Source organism: Neolamprologus brichardi, chromosome 13 (genome assembly GCF_056152115.1).
Source record: "Neolamprologus brichardi isolate AB-2024 chromosome 13, ASM5615211v1, whole genome shotgun sequence".
Taxonomy (NCBI): domain Eukaryota; kingdom Metazoa; phylum Chordata; class Actinopteri; order Cichliformes; family Cichlidae; genus Neolamprologus; species Neolamprologus brichardi.
The window spans coordinates 26,192,078-26,208,455 of NC_142116.1; the positions used below are offsets into that span (position 1 = coordinate 26,192,078).

A 16,378-nucleotide genomic window follows, 5' to 3' on the forward strand; every position below is an offset into this window, starting at 1 on the left:
CATGCATGTTAAAATATAATCAAGAGCACTTAGTTACTCTATACCCTGAGACTCAAACACGAGTTCCTTTTTTTTTTTTTTTTTTTTTTTTTTTAACCTGTCCCGTTTGGCTCTTTTGCCATCAGAATTATTGTCTAAAGGCGAAGAAAGATGCCCAACGGAAAGAAAGATGCCCAACGGAGTTCCACTGGAAACATTAGTGAAAATTGCAGAGAAGTCATTAATAGCTCCAATAAAATGTGTTGAGAATCCGTTTGTGATTATGCCAAAAACAATAAAGTGTTTGTAAATCGAGACGAGCGTTTAGAATAATAAACATGTAAATGTTGTTGCTCAGTTAGAAAAAAACGTACATGTGAATTTTTGGTGCTTTTCAGCTGTGATCTGTAAATTGTAAAGTACATGTAATGAGAGTAGCTTTAATGAAGCTGAAATAACCGAGCCATGCTGCTGAAATTGGACTTGCTTAGCTCAGGCCGCTCATTATCTGTTTTATAAATGGATTAGTCATTAAATGAGGAGAATACAGGATCGTGCCGCCCCCCATTTCTTTGTTTTGTGAGGAATATGGGAAATGGGTTGAGATTTATTGAAACGTGGAAACGGAAATGCATGTAAATATAATGTATGAGAATCAGAATCAGAGACTTTATTTATTCCCAACTGGCAATTAAGAGGAAAAAGAGTTTGCACAGTTTGGTCCTATTATCACCTTTATTTTAGAACACCACGTGAACTCTCTTAGGCAGCTCTCTTCTAATTTCTTTAAGTAGGGAATAGTCGGGAATAGTTTTCCAGGCTTCCCGAAGGACATTCAAAGCTCTTCTTTGGATGTTGGCCGCCTTTTGTTTCCGTTCTCTGTCAGAATCCTCTGGAACAGCCGATGTATGACTTATAAAGTTCCAGTGTGCGTTTCCAGGTATGCTTTTACTGCATTGGCATTGTGTTTGGGATCATTGTCATGCTGCAAAATAAAGCTGTTGCCAGTCAGATGTTTTCCAGATGGTACATGGTGGATCGAAATCTGATGGGATTTTTCTGCGTTCATCAGCTTTTGGAGAAAACGGTACAGAGCCTCCACTGTTTTACCATGGCTGTAGACACTGCTCCATGTTGACAGCAGTTTGAACCAGTCAAATTATTCAAATCGCTCATCTCGTTGCCACTGACTATCAGAGTAATCCTTGTATAATTTGGCATGCCTCAGTCTTTTCTCCTTGTTTCTCTTCATTAAAAATGGCTTCTTGACAGCCAACATTTCACTGAGACCATGTCTCAAATCGGTTATATGCCAAGTTGTCTGTTATGTGTAGACATAACAGTGGTTCATCTGTCTTTTTTATAATAAATGATTCACAGCTCAGTGTTAATTGGCTTAACAAAACAATAATAATAGGAAGAAATAAAAATGTTGCTGGAACAAATGGTAAAACATTTAAAATGACCTTCAGGAAGCCTGAAGAACTATTGCTTAGAAAGTCTGACTCCATGGAAGCAAAATATGAAAATATGAGGCTCAAGACTTTTACACTAAAGTCTTGAGCCAACAAGTTGTCAGATCTTTAAAGGAGGAGGAGGATCTTTCACTTGACCTATGATTTCAGCTTGCTTTAAAAAGAGCTGTTATGTGTTATATTGTCTGACCCATTTATGAGATGAGACTGTATCTGGCCCACTTATTTTTGTCAAGTCACTCTTGGAAAGAAGTTCCAATGATGACTGTTGGTTGAATCAATAGGGAATGACAGATTCTTGAATGCAGTGTTAGCATTTGAGCATTTTTAAGTTGTTTTTGTGATGTGTTGAAATCTAATAATGCCATGAAATGTTTCAGTTTGGATTAAGTGCAGTAACAGACAGACAAACAAAGGTGTAACAGTGAAGGATCCAGAAGGCAGGAGTACTTTGTCAACAGGCTGTTGCCATTGCTGTTAGATGATATGACAGGCAGATATGTGTAAATATGTCTGGATGCAGCTGTTACCCTGAACTTAAGCAGCTGCGTTGATGTTTTAAAGCGTTCAGGTTTGCAGACGTCTCTGACGCTTACAGAGCGAGAGAGGTGTTTTCTTGCAAACCTGTATTCAGAGGATCACTTCAAATACAGGTTTGTTTAGTTCCTTCCTTAATAAGCAGTTGGGTTTACGCTGCACTGACGGAAACGTCTAATCACAAGAAAGTTCAGATATTTCCCTGAAAGCTAGATGTGCGAACACAGTGACACGTAAAGCAAATCAATCTACTGCTTGAGTCTCTATCGCAAGTTTATTTCTGTCCCAGTTTACCAGACGCTTTGTGAGCATCTGTGCGTGACAGGATTGTTTTGCGATGCACCTGTATGCATCGGATAAACTGCTCCATTTAGCTGCTGCGTGATGCAACATCTCAGCCAGGCAGGTAATGAGAGAGGACCGATGAGACGTCTGCCTCATCTTCCTGTCTCCCATCTTACTGTATAGCTAAGAAAATAATTGGTTCCCTGTGTGGGTAGGCTGATCAGACAGTTGCTGGTATCCATAGGCTTATCAAACAGAACTATACGATTTCTGGTCCTTGGCATTTGGGCACTTCGGTACTTTATTAATGCATATGTGATAGAGCAGCTCAGGGCATTTTGGGAAATGCCTATTTTTAAAAAGCAAACGCACAAATAGATCCAGCTTACAAGAAACGCCTGTTTTGATAAGCTTCACAGGAGTGCTTTTATTGATATTGTGCCAGGAGGGAGGCAAACAGATAGTCTTAAAAAACGCAGGAAAATCCACCAAACGCCTGTCAGATGAAGATGACTTCCACAATCACACAGAGAGGAGGAGGAGGAGGGGGATTATTATGAAGACAGGAGGTTGTTTTGTCAAAAAAAGAGATGTGCAGAATATAAGGATTTGTTAGGTTTCCTCCAGCTGATACCTACACAGCCTGGCACGCTGCGTCAGGAAAGGGAGGTTTCGCTTTCATTGAGACGTCGTTGAATTCTCCTGTGCTTTTGAACCGCTCCGTCCGTAGCATCACAAGAAATTCATTAAGAAGAGGTCTTCTGAAAGCCCACACTGAATCCCATCAGCCGGGGGAAGGCTGCTTTAAGCTGGGCGGATGTCAAGTTTGCAGCCCACGGTAATTGCTGCGACCATTCCCTCGCCGCATAGAAATGATGTGTAGGAGTCAAGGGTACGCTGAATGGATTACCTTAAAGGAGGAAAAATTAACTATCATCTGCTGCACACTCCAAATCCACATAAATCCTTGTAAGGATTTGCAAACTGTGAGAAGACGCCGACTTCCTCTTTTACTCGCAACGTTGGAAACCCCAGAGTGCAGGGGTCCCCACCCAGAAGCACAGAATAAGTAACAGTAGGGTGCAGAAAGGAATTTGATCCTCTGGTCTGTACATCATAGTAAATGTCTGGTTTTCCCTTTAATGCTCCAACCAATTCTCCCTTAAGAAAATGCACCAGTGACCAAATGGACATACATCACGGCAATTGTTGTCAAAGTGCTTTCCCACTCTCTCGGGATCATCTCGAAGAATGTGAAAGGTTGAAAAATCAAAACAAGGGTGAGTCATCTGGAGCAGCTCCATGAAGTGTTTTCCTCATGCCATCCTTCCCTCCATCAGAGTCATATAAAGCAAGCGAGAGCAGCTCCGAGGATGGATGTGCTCTCTCCTGTTCGGCCTCCATTAGGAATATTGATTGCAGACCTGGATGGAACAAGGCCTCGGGAGGCCATGGAACAAATTAGCCTCTACACCTCCAGTCAGCAGTTATAACAAGCCCTATGAGGGGCTTTAGTCTTTAAATCATCATCATAAAAGCCGAACTGCGAGATCTTTTCTCTAATGCTACAGTAACACGAGAAACAGCAGTGGTCGGAGACTGCTGCAACCGTGCGCTTAGAGTCTTGTTGTCTTTGAAATGGTTGCTTCAAAGATGGGGACTAGGCTCGCAGCCACTTGCAGTCAGTTTCTTTCTTCAAAGCGACTTTGGCGCATCAAGACAGTAAGAAAACAGCAATAAGATTAACTGCAAAATTGCATGGGTGCTCAGCAACCCTGCTTTTATATAGGAATATAATCAGAATACAAGCAAATTGAGTTGAATCCCTTATTGCAAAGAGACGCTTCACAGACAAGTTCTTATCAGCATAGACTGACTCAGATTGATTGCAGTGTGTCCGCAATCCTTCGCCAGTCTGTGTGACTACAGTCGGCCTGAGTGGGGTCATGGTTGTTGGAAGGCAGGCTGCCTCCCCACAGGTGTCCTCTGCAATCACTTTGTATTGAAAGTGATTGGTCTTAGGTCACACTGGTGCGGCTGAGCCATATTTAATAAAGCATGCTTCCAGGCAATATGCAGACTCAGACACATCTGGGCCTATTCTGGGCTACTTTTGGCACTTATGCCTCAGTTCTGGCGAGTGTTTTGTGGTCTTGCCGTAATGTGGTCGGGTTGAATATAGATTTCTACAAGTATAATAATTATATCTGACTGTAAGTCATTAGCTGGAGTAGATGTAGGTAACGACAAGTCATCTGTGGGTCAGATCTGACCAAAATGCCACAACACATCTGACATCTGGCTCATATAACGTTGACATTTGGTTCAGTTGAGGCAGCCAGACTCAACCTGACTCAAAGTTATAAGCCAAGGCCAAATGTGACCCAAAGAAAACTGGATGATGAGCATTTACTGCGGTCGGTAAGGTTATTTCGTCCTAGACTTGCCAGCACTAAAGGACTTGGGACTTTTGTTCAAAGTGCCCTACACACACTACTCTTAAAGAAGAACTTTTTTTTTAGGGCATAGGATTTAAAGTGTGCCTTGTGAAAGCAGGCCAGTGGAGGTGTTTTGTCTTAAGGTGAGTTGTTGGAGGCAGTGCTCACTCACACCACTGGAATCCTCAAAGGAACATGCAAAAGTCTTGTGACTGAGCCACACGGCCAGTTTGAGCCATCTCTATCATCAACTTTATGTAGGCCATCGAAACTTTGTAGAGCGGTTAGAGCCAGCAGAATCACAAGCTCTTGCCTCACTCTAGCTTTTTCCTCGAAACTCATTCCACTGTCTCTCTATTTCCCTCTCTCCTCCCTGCCTCCCCGGGCTCATTTGTCATTGTGGCCTGATTATTTCAGCCTGTTCCTTGTGCTCCTTCCAGCCGGCTAACCTTCTTCTCTTAGTCCCCGTAATCGTGGCAACCTAGTCCTGTCCCGGCCATTTCCCGCATGTCCTTCCTCGTGGTTTTGGACAGTCACGGCTCTCCCTAGACTCTTCTCCCAAATAACTGCGAGGCATTCATTCATACTCGAGGGTTTGTGCAGCAATTCCTCTGTGCTCATTAGGAGAGCGGCACTCAATAAATTATCCTCATCTCAAGTGCAGCAGAAGCACATAAAATGAGATTAGTGGTTAAACATTATGTTGACCGTAGCTATATTACAGTGAATGTCTCCAAGACAAATATGAAAGAGTTAAAGGTTCCCAAATCTAAATTTGTTTTTTGTGTGAACATTCGATCAAATGACTGCATCTTGTGCAAAAATATTAGCTCAAGGCGCCCAAGTCGACGTCAAAACTCTCTGTCCTTTAACGCAGTCTCGGTTTTGACACATAAAAATAAATAGAAGTAGTTGAATGAAGCAGGTGAAATATTCAAGCCCTGCATAGTTTCCTCTCTTCTCTACAGCAGGGCGATCGCTCTGTGAAGCTGGCGCGCCTGTTTGGATTTTCCTTTTGCAAAGTCACAAACACTATCGGCACTTTGGCTGGCGCGTCCTCACCCCATAAGCTGCCACCACTGAGACCAAGACCGGAGCAAGTGCCAGAAAGGAAATTGAAAGGATGGATGTCTTCAAATACTCTCTTCAGACAAGTGCTCTTGAACTAATACACCTCACTTTCCTTTCCAGGGTAGCTCAGATCATATTTCACAGCAGGAGAAGCTTTTATTTAAAGTGTCAGAACTGCCGAATTTGTGGATTTCACGCTGTGTTTATTTGGAGCAAAGCCCCCCCGCCCCCTTAAGAAAAAAGAGAGAGAAAACCGTTTGTGTTTCTTCTCCATCCCGTGCTTTGTGAGTCTTAAAGGTGACAAGGCTTGTCAGTGCTGGAGCTTTTCATATGCTCCAGTTGTCAGCCTGTATCTGACATCTCCGTGTCACCTCAGTGAAAGCGGGGAAGGGAATGACAAGCGGTCCAAGCCTCTGCAGTCTCGCTCTCTCTCTCAGGAGCCCTGATATTTAAGCGGTGGACGAGGGAAGCTTAAAGTTTTGTGGTACGCTGAGATAGCGAGTGCCACCTCAGCGGACGCTCGTGTGTCAACTGGGTTTGAGGAATCGGGCTGTGACAATGAGGTGATAAAAAGGTGAGAGTGTGGAACCCCTGCCAAAAGCAAACAACATCCAGGGCTGGGGCTGGCCATCTGCTGAGGCCAATATTCGTTTTTTTGTTTGTTTTGGGGAGTTTAATCTTAAACAGGTCAGGGCAGCTTTGTGTACTGTGCATGATGTAGGGTGGCTCTGCTGTCATTTCCTATTGAGTGCAGGCTGCAGTGGCACAGATGAGGAAATGTGGAAATGTATTGGAAACTTTCTTTACCCTGTTCTGCAGCACCTCTTTTTTTTTTTTAAATTTATTTATCCTATCACATGAATGTCGAGGGTGATTCATCAGTTAATCGTGTGGTGTTTTAAGGAGAAGAGAAAAAGCCAGCAGTTCTGCAAATGGGTTTTTCCTTCTGTGGATAAGATTGAATGATTTCAGCCTCTGCAGCAAACTCCCTTTCTCTCTCACGGAGCAGCAGGAAATTGCACCTGAATAGGAGCAATCAGAATGCCCCCACCCCCAATGAGTGTTCACAGCCAAGCCCACAGATTCAGAGGGAACCTGTGAGCTATAAAAAAGAAATGGTATCGCCACAGCATCAGAACTTTAATGGGAAAGTAAAGAATTGGCTCAGCAGCAACCACATTAAGCCAAGTTTGATGGAAGGAGTCACCATGGATTGGTGTGTTGTCCCTCCCCCTATTAAGATATTATTCTGCTTTTATTTTTCTCAGATGAGAGATTAGATTCTGTTGTACAAAAACATTTGCGTTCACCGGTGTGGCTTAATGTTTTGAAGCTGAATTTGTGGAGTGGACTGTTACAAATCCCCACCTGGATCACTAAGAGGCTGTGTTTTAATTTGTTGTGCATGACCAGTAAGCCTGATTGACAAAAAAATGTGTAGCAGGTCACGAGCTAAGTTATTGTCGAGCTTTGATGTGACAGTGACGTCCTCTCTTTTTGCATTCTGTCCGACAGCTGGCACGGATATTATGTTGTGGCTGTGAGGTGTGCATGTGCCATATTTGTGCATGTTTGCATTTGCTTCTGTGCAGATTCGCCCGCCGACCCTTCGTGCTTCTCATCAGCATGCGTGTGTCTGATAATATTTGCACATGTAACGCACTCTGTGTCCTGCATGAAAAGCATACTGAGCATGTTTGCGGTCTTGTGCGCTCAGTCTTTGCGGTTGTTTGCGCAGCATGTGTTTTCCCACACTGGGCCGTGACTGAGGGCCGTCTCATCCCACTGCACCCAGGTACTCGTTCCAGGACGAGGAGGATATGTTCATGGTTGTGGACCTCCTGCTGGGAGGAGACCTCCGCTACCACCTGCAGCAGAACGTCCAGTTCAGCGAGGACGCAGTCAGACTCTACCTCTGTGAGATGACGCTGGCGCTGGACTACCTGCAGAGCCAGCACATCATCCATAGGTATTTCTTTTCATTTCATTTCAAGGCCTCCACCAGCTTTCAAGCTGTTGAAAAGTCTATGGCTATAAGCAGGGCATGAAGTGTTCTTTTATATGGAAAACGCTTTCATAAATTTGCCCTTCAAACCCTTTTGAAGGTTGTTTCATAAAGCAAAGTTAAAGCTGCACCCTTTTTTTTTCTGCATAGAACTGCAAGATTGCAGAGGAGTAAAGGTTTTGGAGGTGGAAATAACAAACATATTTATGTGCAAATATGTCCAGCAGACAAAGTCAAGTAAAAAGGCCTAAGTGTGCACAGTTGGATCTATAATTATTTAGGAAATTAGACATTTTGTGATTTTGCAGTAGATTTTAAATAAAACAGGTGGGATGTGATTAAAGTGCAGACCTTCAACTTTAATTCAGAGGGTTGAACAAAAGTATTGAATTAAATGCTCAGGAATTCAAAGTCTTCTGTTTTCAGAGGCTCAAATCGTTTTGGAAAGTTGACTTTCAATCAGTCACACAGCCAGATGAGGTCTGTTTCCTCATTATTGCATGACGAATTATGGAACAGCTCATGATCTGACGCATACCACATTATCTATCAAACACTGTGGAGTCAGTGTTGTTCCACTGGCGTGTATGCCTGCCTGCCTGTGCAACCAGCTCACTAATGTTTATTGATAATGTGACTGCTGATAGAAGCAGCACGGATGGACGATGCTTCACAGTGTAAATGGATGGTGACCCAAAGCATACTGCAAAAGCAATCCAAGAGTTTCTTGAGGCAAAGAAATTGGATATTATTCACTGGCCAAGTCAGTCACCTGATCCCAACCCTATAGAGCAGGGGTGAGGAACTCCTGGCCTCAGGGGCCGCTGTCCTGCAGGTTTTAGATGTGTCCTTGATCCAACACAGCTGATTTAAATGGCTAAACTATCTCCTCAACATGTCTTGGGCTGTATCCCAATTCAGGGTCTGCAGCCTTAAAGTACGCAGCCTCAACGATCCTCAAGGGCCGCGTACTTAAAGACTGCTAAGGCCGGAAGTGCGAGGCTTGTGAAATGGGACGGTGTAGCCTCCGTTGCGCTGCCCAGGTTGCCTAGCAACCATGATACTAACAACTGGAAACGTTTCATACAGCTTTGTTTGACAGAAATGAAGGAGAAAATCTTTTGTTCATTCGTTTGTTTGTTTCTACATGAGCTTTGATCATTCTCTGTAAGATTAAGGTCAGCTATTGAACAGCGTATATTTTAAAGTAAAGGCTTTAAAACCAAGTTGGTACAAACGTCACTAATGTCACATAACTTTGCCGACATGTGGCCAACAGTAATGTTTTAATGTTCTTCATTATTAAACATTTGCACATAAATAAGTGACATAATATTCAGTACCTACTTAAAGTTTACTCTTCGGGTGCCCCTTATCCGCTGTTTTTTTTTTTCGGCAAAATTATCCACACCCACTGCCGCGCTATGCATTCTGGGATATGTTGGGCCACGAAGTCCACACCGCCACATCCTTAAAATTCAGGGAAATGAAGGACGCATTTGAGGGCCGCATTTCGAGCAGCCTTCGAATTGGGACAGCCTTCGGCGCGCCACTGTGACGTAATCGGCCTTAAAATGCAGCCTTTAAGGCTGCAGACCCTGAATTGGGATACAGCCTTGTTCTCAGAGGCCTGGTGATGAAATAGTCATTTGATTCAGGTGTGTTGATCCAGGGTGAGATCTAAAACCTGCAGGAGACCAGTCCTTGAGGCCTGGACTTATCCACCTCTGCTATAGAGCAAAGGTGTCAAACATAAGAACTGGGGGCCAGAATTGGCCCAGTGAGGACTCGCACTGGACAGCTTTGGAAAATGTGAAGGGGGCAGAGTTTTTAACTGTATTTTCATGAGTGTTACAGCTTTTCCAACTGATAAAGATGGCCATTCATGCTACAGCAACGTAGATAAGTAATAGATAAACAATTAAATGACGGTGTGGGGAAAAAAAATCCTCTTTTCCCCATCTATTATTTTTGCTTTTTTCATTTATTCTTTTCCCACAGTGGAAAATAAATAAATTAAAAATTCTTACAATTTGAGCCCAAAGAGTCGTTCTGACAGATTTCATTGAATTATTCCAGCAGCATTTCTTAAAAATGGCCTTTGATTTCTTATATTACTTTATATTATATGTTTTAATATAAAGGGATTTAATGTGACTACTGTTGGTAATTTGTGCTATATAAATAAAATTGAATTAAATTCAATTGAATGTTAAGATGTCTCAGGGGATAAATGTGTAGCTAAACTTTATACTGACAGAAAGGGGAGTTTCACCACCAGTTTTAGGTCATAGTGGGCTCTATGTGACCCACAATATAAAGTGACTTTGACGTCACTGCTATAAAGCACAGCACCAGGCAGAAACCACAAACAAACGGGAGACTGTGTATAAAAACAGCTGTAATTCCTAAACAGTTAGTTTGGTGCCTTTTTTAAAACCCTTGAATAAAAGCAGAAAGTCTGCACTTCAATCACATCGTTATTGTTTGATGTATAATCCACTGTGGTGGTGTACAGAGGTACAAAAATATGACATTGTAAAAATGCTTATGACTATATTTCATATACTGCTGTTCACTATTGTATGCGACTTTTTTTGTCCTCTGAACTGAAAGAAGAATAAATTGACCAGTGTCCCAGACACTCCAGTTTTTGCCTGTAATACCTTGAAGAAAATAAAAACATTTCATTTCCAGCGTGACATTGGATGTCATGCCTTCTGGGTTTTGATTCACAGCGTGTTTACCCGAGAGAGACAGACGCATTAAACTCCCAAATACACCCATAAGACGCGTTTGCAATGCTTTCCAAATACATTAGATGCTGCAGGGCCAGCCAGCGAGAACACGTAGCTTAACTGGATACAGCGAACTAGAATTTCCCCCGTGTGGTAAAAAAACACCGAAGATCAGCTCAAGGTTGTGTCTGTAACTTTCAGTATTCGAGAGGTTTTGTTTCATTGTGTCGTGCTTCTGCACCTTGCAGCAGTATTTCCAGTTATTTTTGAATGCGAGGAGTCGAGCCTCACATCGCTCTTAAACACCAGTGAGTGTTGTTTTCTGCTCTGAAAGGTTAATTTGTGAGAACATAAAAAGTCAGAGATCCTTTCTTTGCATTATATGTTGATCTCCAGGTTTTAAACGTGACTCATTTGTTTGAGGATGGATATTTTTTACCCAACATTTATCTTCCTCGTCTCCTTCCACTTAGATCTTACTGTTTTGAATCGTATTCCCTGTCCCTGGTTCAGGGAGGGCTCTTCCTGTTAAAAGGGAGTTTTTCTTTCCCACTGTCACCAAGTAATTACTCATAGGGGGTCGTCTGATTGTTGGAGTTTTCTCTGTATTATTGTCGTGTCTTTACCTTACAACAAAAAGCACCTTTGCGCAAGATATGATGTATTTATATATTCATGGCCACAGTATGGCCAAGAATATATGTTGCCCTTTAGCACAGATTGGAAACAGGGTTTTGTGGTCCAACAAAAAACAAAATCTATTATTACTTTCAGCATGTTGCAGTTTGAGTGGTCTGAGAGGAAACCAGACTCCTCTACATCCCCTGGTCTGTTTTCAGGCTTCAGAAAATCTAATCCATTAAGCAGCCTTTGACCATCACAGCTCTTTTCAGACTAGATCAGGAGAGTTTTTAAGCAGTACAAAGAGAGAAATATTCAATGCACAAAGTAGAATTTAGTATTGCAATAAAAGAAGATCATTTTAATGTAAAAGAATGTGTTAAAAATCCCCCTGAAGTTATAAGAGGCCTGGAGCAGTGAAGAGCTGCAGGATGTCTATCTTCAAATTCTGCAATACTTTGTTTTATGTTTTCGCCTAGTGCAGCTTTGACTTTATCAGAGGTCTGTAAGAGAAATAAAAATTTAATAACGTATAACATATTGATACAGCAGCCGCCCATTTACAGTTGGTGCAAACAGTAGCAGCAAGGTTACTCAAAACCACTTTATGCTATATTACCCTGGCTCCCCATTTGTTGAAGAAATCAAATTTAAAATTTCAGTCGTTACTTTTATGACTGAGATATAAAGTGGAGTCATACAGAGCTTTGAACCCCTCATTTTCCACCCAGACCCTTCACGTTAGAGAATCGTAGGACTGAAAGGCTTAAAACAAAGTGAACGCCGTACATTTATATACTTAGATTTAGATTTAAAGCCGTGGTCCAAGCTAGCTGTAACTGTGAGAGCTACTCAGTGCCTCAGTTTGAAAGCTTTCAAAAGTCCAGTTCTGTTGTCAGATATAGTTATATTATAGCTTTGATGGCTAGTTTAAAAAAAGTTATGTTCAGCATTAGTGTCCAGAAGGGCAGTAAAGCTGGTTGTGCTTTAAACCAGGCCCGCTTTATGTGTCCCTGCAACAGGAGTATGCTGTGATTCCTTATTTTCAGTGAGAGTTACTCTGCGACTGTGATGTCTGGTCTCTAAAACCAAAGAAGTGGACAGCTGATATCACAGATGCAGTCTCTGTCTTTTCTCTTATTTTAAAGTTGCCGTTTTCTGTTATTTTTTTGTGAAACACCATCGTTTACATTCTACACAACAAGCATAAATGAGCCATACACAAGCAAATATATATTTTATATTCAGTTTCTCACGAGTCTTGGTGTGAGCTCAGATTATAACCTTTTTTAAGGCGCTGAAGTCGCTGTTTTTATTTACTTTGCACACCTAAGGATGGGTCATATGGGTTTCTCTGTAATTGTCCCCATCCTTCATCCACAGTGGACTCAGTAAACACAGCTCTTTGTCCAGATATGCTGAGCGCAGCTGTAAGCGTGCGTGCAGTCCAGTCAGTGAAAGAGATGCATCCCTGCAGGCTGCAGATTTCGAGCCACAGATGGCTGAAAAACTGTTTGAACCTTATTCAAAACCTTATGTGGGCTCCATGTCTTCTTCCAGCAACTGTGTGTGTCCATATGCATGTTTGTGTGTGTGTGTTATTTATGTTGTGGGGACATAAATCTGTTTGTATAGTCACACTGTACAGACCTGCCTCCCTTTTGGGGACAAAAAGCAATTCCCCCAAATCATAAATGATAAACATTTTAGTGCTAAGATTTGGTTTAAAGTAAAGGTAGCGCATTAATGTGAGGCGTCTGAATGCTGAAATGCACTGATACACTGAAGCATACATCATACTTACATATTTGGCATCGTGATAAAAAATAAAAACACCTTTAAGGAGCAGAATTAACAATAACATAAAAGAATATGGAAGAAAAAGAATAGTTTGACTTTTGCTATTGAATTTGCTTTTTTCACTAAGAGCTAAAGAGGTTTGTCCCCTTCAGGTCTGTGCAATACAGCTAAAGCCGGAGCCTGAGCGTAAAACTCCTGCTCGTGCAATCTAAAGTTCATTTTTAATACATTGTGATGCACACAAAACTAGTGGGTCAAAAGTTTAAAACTGACAAGCTGACGTTTGATGCGGCTTTCTCTGGTCTCTGCAGGTTACCTTATAGCAGTAAAGCCTTGTTTAGGATTTGCTTGACACCTGTCACTTAGTTGCTAGTAGAGATTCAATTCTCCGAGTGACTATGTAACCCTTCAAGCTGTGTTTTGTCGTTCCTCAGCAAATATTCAGAAAACAGTTTCTGGGCATGTGCCAAAGTGAAGCGAGACGGTGCTATTCTCTTCCTGTATGCGTACGGCGTCTTTGATATGTATCTGTGGCTCTCTTCAGGTTCTCAGACATGGCTGTCTGCAGTAGATATGCATCATTACACTTCTGCTGGCAGCCTCACGGAGATGGCAAGTGTTTTCTGAAAGTGAAGCCTGAGTTTTTCCCCTCATTGTATAGTCGGCAAAGCATCTTCATCACATACATTTTAAGTGGCTATAAATAGTAGCTAAAAAATGCTTCAGTGTTTTGTTCGTCCTCTTCTTAACTGCCATTGATTCAAGTGTGTGTGCCGTAATCTAGTCCCTTTGTATCAGTGCCCTCCTCCAGCACAACAGTTTCCTTCTACCCTGGAAGTTTTTGACAGGAGAGTACTCTACAATTATTTTGTTGCACCAACTGAAGAAAAAAAAAGAGGGGGGGGGTCTCTGGTCTCCTAGCAACAGTCAGCTGCCACCATGCCCAAGGAGGTAAAATTAGTCCTGTGAGAAGAAAGGAAGTAGAATTGGAGAATCCCTTCTCTCTTCTCTCCTTTTTTATCCACTCTGCAAGTTAGATCACCTCACGCTGGATTGTTTTGTTCCTGTTCAAAATAAGAAATCACTTGACATGCAGCTTCATGTTAGACTGATGTCTCTGTGATTGCTGCAAAATAAATTAAGTGATTTCTGTACTTCAAACAGCGTGGCTGTAGCTGGCCCTGTGCAGGGATTCCTCCTGTGAACATGCATGCATTTCCCTCCTGCTTTGTTCTGCAGCACCACCACCTCCGCTCCCCTCTACGAGTTTTAGCAGATATTCGCACAGTCACCGTGAACACACGTGTCCTGTGGGGTATGTAGATGCTCTCTGTAGACCGCGTGTATTCTCCACACCAGCATGATGTACGGCATAATTAAATAAGCTGTGCGCGCTCTGTTAATTGCCCGTGGAGTGTTTGAAGGGCTGGAAAATGTCAAGCTGTGTGTGTGTGTGTGTGTGTGTGTGTGTGTGTGCGCTCCTGGATATGTCCAGGGCTTGGGTGCTCAGTGTAATAAGCATGTGCAGACAAACCTGTTAGTCCCTCTGGGACAAACCTCTCCCGGGGATCAGTTATGAGTGTGCTCTCACGCGCTCCGAAATGCAGGGAATGAAGGAATTTTCTGCTTGTTGACACAGATGTCCAAATCATGTTGTTCAAACATGTAATTCACACATGCATCAGCCTTCAAAACACCTCCCACACGCTTTAGCATCTACACATACTGTACACGTCCAATCCTGGTCTTTCCCACTTGACCACAAACTATGATGATGGGAGGTGCTGTTAATGGAGAGTTATGGGAGCAGATTAGACGGTTAGCAAATGCTTAAACTCACAAACACTTTGACTAATAACAACAACTTATAAAGTGCATTTTGAAACACACATTTTAACAACTCTAGCATGAACACTGCAGTTTTTGTTTTTGTTAATGACGCCAGGGTTGGCAAATGTTTTCAGCCATGTTCGGAGGGAGAGGAGTCCATAATTACCTTACTCATAGTAAAATGGTCTAAAGGGGAGCTGGGTCTACTGGGTGTCCTCTCAGTTCTGTTTTCAGGCTGTATAAAATCCAGCACATGACTGGAGCTGGCATGATTACAGGTGTTTTTAGACTAGAATAGCTACCACCAGGGCCACAATGAAATAGACTCTTTTTTAAGAGAGATGTATGAGTGAGGCTGTTTTCAAATTCTCAAGTTGTGCAAGAGACGCATGCCAAGCTTATATCATGGAGTTTTTCTAGCTAATTTATCCCTGGTTAATTCCTTCCAACATTTATAATAGGAAATCTTAAAAATCAGCACCTTTGTATCAGCCAGGAATAAATAAGAGGCTGTTTAAATTGAAGCTGCGGTGCCATTGGATAGCTTAGATCAGAGGTCTCAAATCTGCAGCCCCAGAGCAACATGTGGAGATGTTTCCAATCTCTAGTGGTTCCATTTAATTTCCACAGAAATCCAAATGGAGAAGCTTAAAGGCGGCATTGATAACCCACATGCTCTGAAGGTCTATGTGATGTTTAGAAAGCTGTAGGTCAGTTTACCTGTACACAGCAGAAACTCAGTGATGTGCTATTAAAATGCAAGTAATGTCCTCTACTGATATTTGCATCAACATGTTTTAATGTGTACGTATTCTTTGTCTTTTTTAGAGATGTCAAGCCAGACAATATCCTATTGGATGAACAAGGTAAGAGTGTGAACAGTTTGCTCTGTTTATAAGACAGGATGTAAAACAAAACAGGACTTTTAGGCCTTCAGTATGTATCGTAGTTGTATAAGAGCACATTTAGACCACAGACCTGTCTGAAGGGCATATCACAGTATTCTTTGTGCATTGTTTATTTATTTATTGTCAGATACCTGATATATTTAGTCATGTGGCTCTTAATGAGTTTTATTCTGATTATACTATATGTATTCCTGCTATGTGCACACATTGTTTCCTCGGGTCCTCCTATTTCCATGTCATTTAAAAGCTGCAATGTTAGGAAAAGCCCACCGACTGCGTCGTATCGATGGAGTGGATTCAGCAGCTTTAAAGCCTAACTATCTTTTCACATTGGATGACTTTAAGCTGTGTTTCTTTTTTCGACTGCATGTGATTCTAACGCTGTCTGTACCTCCCTGTGTGTGTGCGTCTGTGTTTTGTACTTCTCCTCCTATCTATACAATAAATATGTCTGTCGTGCATTTGTGTTTCTCAAAATCCTTCTATCAGCTTAAGCTGACGGAGGGCTTTTGAAAAGTGCTTGATCATCAGGGGAAAACAGAAATTGTACAATAAATAAACCTTAGAGACGGCAGTGACGTTCCCAATCCGCTGCGACGAGTCCGACACCCCAGAAACCACCCCAAGAAGGTCAGAGGAGTCGGGGACATCGGACTGACACACAAAATAATGAGGACACTTTGTCCTTACA

At 42.2% G+C, this 16,378-nt stretch overlaps 1 protein-coding gene across 2 annotated transcripts in view; it reads left to right on the forward strand.

Moving 5' to 3' along the window:
- The window catches only part of stk32c (serine/threonine kinase 32C), a 108,426-nt gene that overhangs the window by 66,699 nt on the left and 25,349 nt on the right, over positions 1 to 16,378 (forward strand). For both annotated transcript variants that reach the window (XM_006799068.2, XM_087850376.1), the window contains exons 4-5: positions 7,581 to 7,754; positions 15,608 to 15,645. In XM_006799068.2, the coding sequence (XP_006799131.2) occupies positions 7,581 to 7,754; positions 15,608 to 15,645 (212 nt within the window). The remainder of the gene's footprint in view (positions 1 to 7,580; positions 7,755 to 15,607; positions 15,646 to 16,378) is intronic.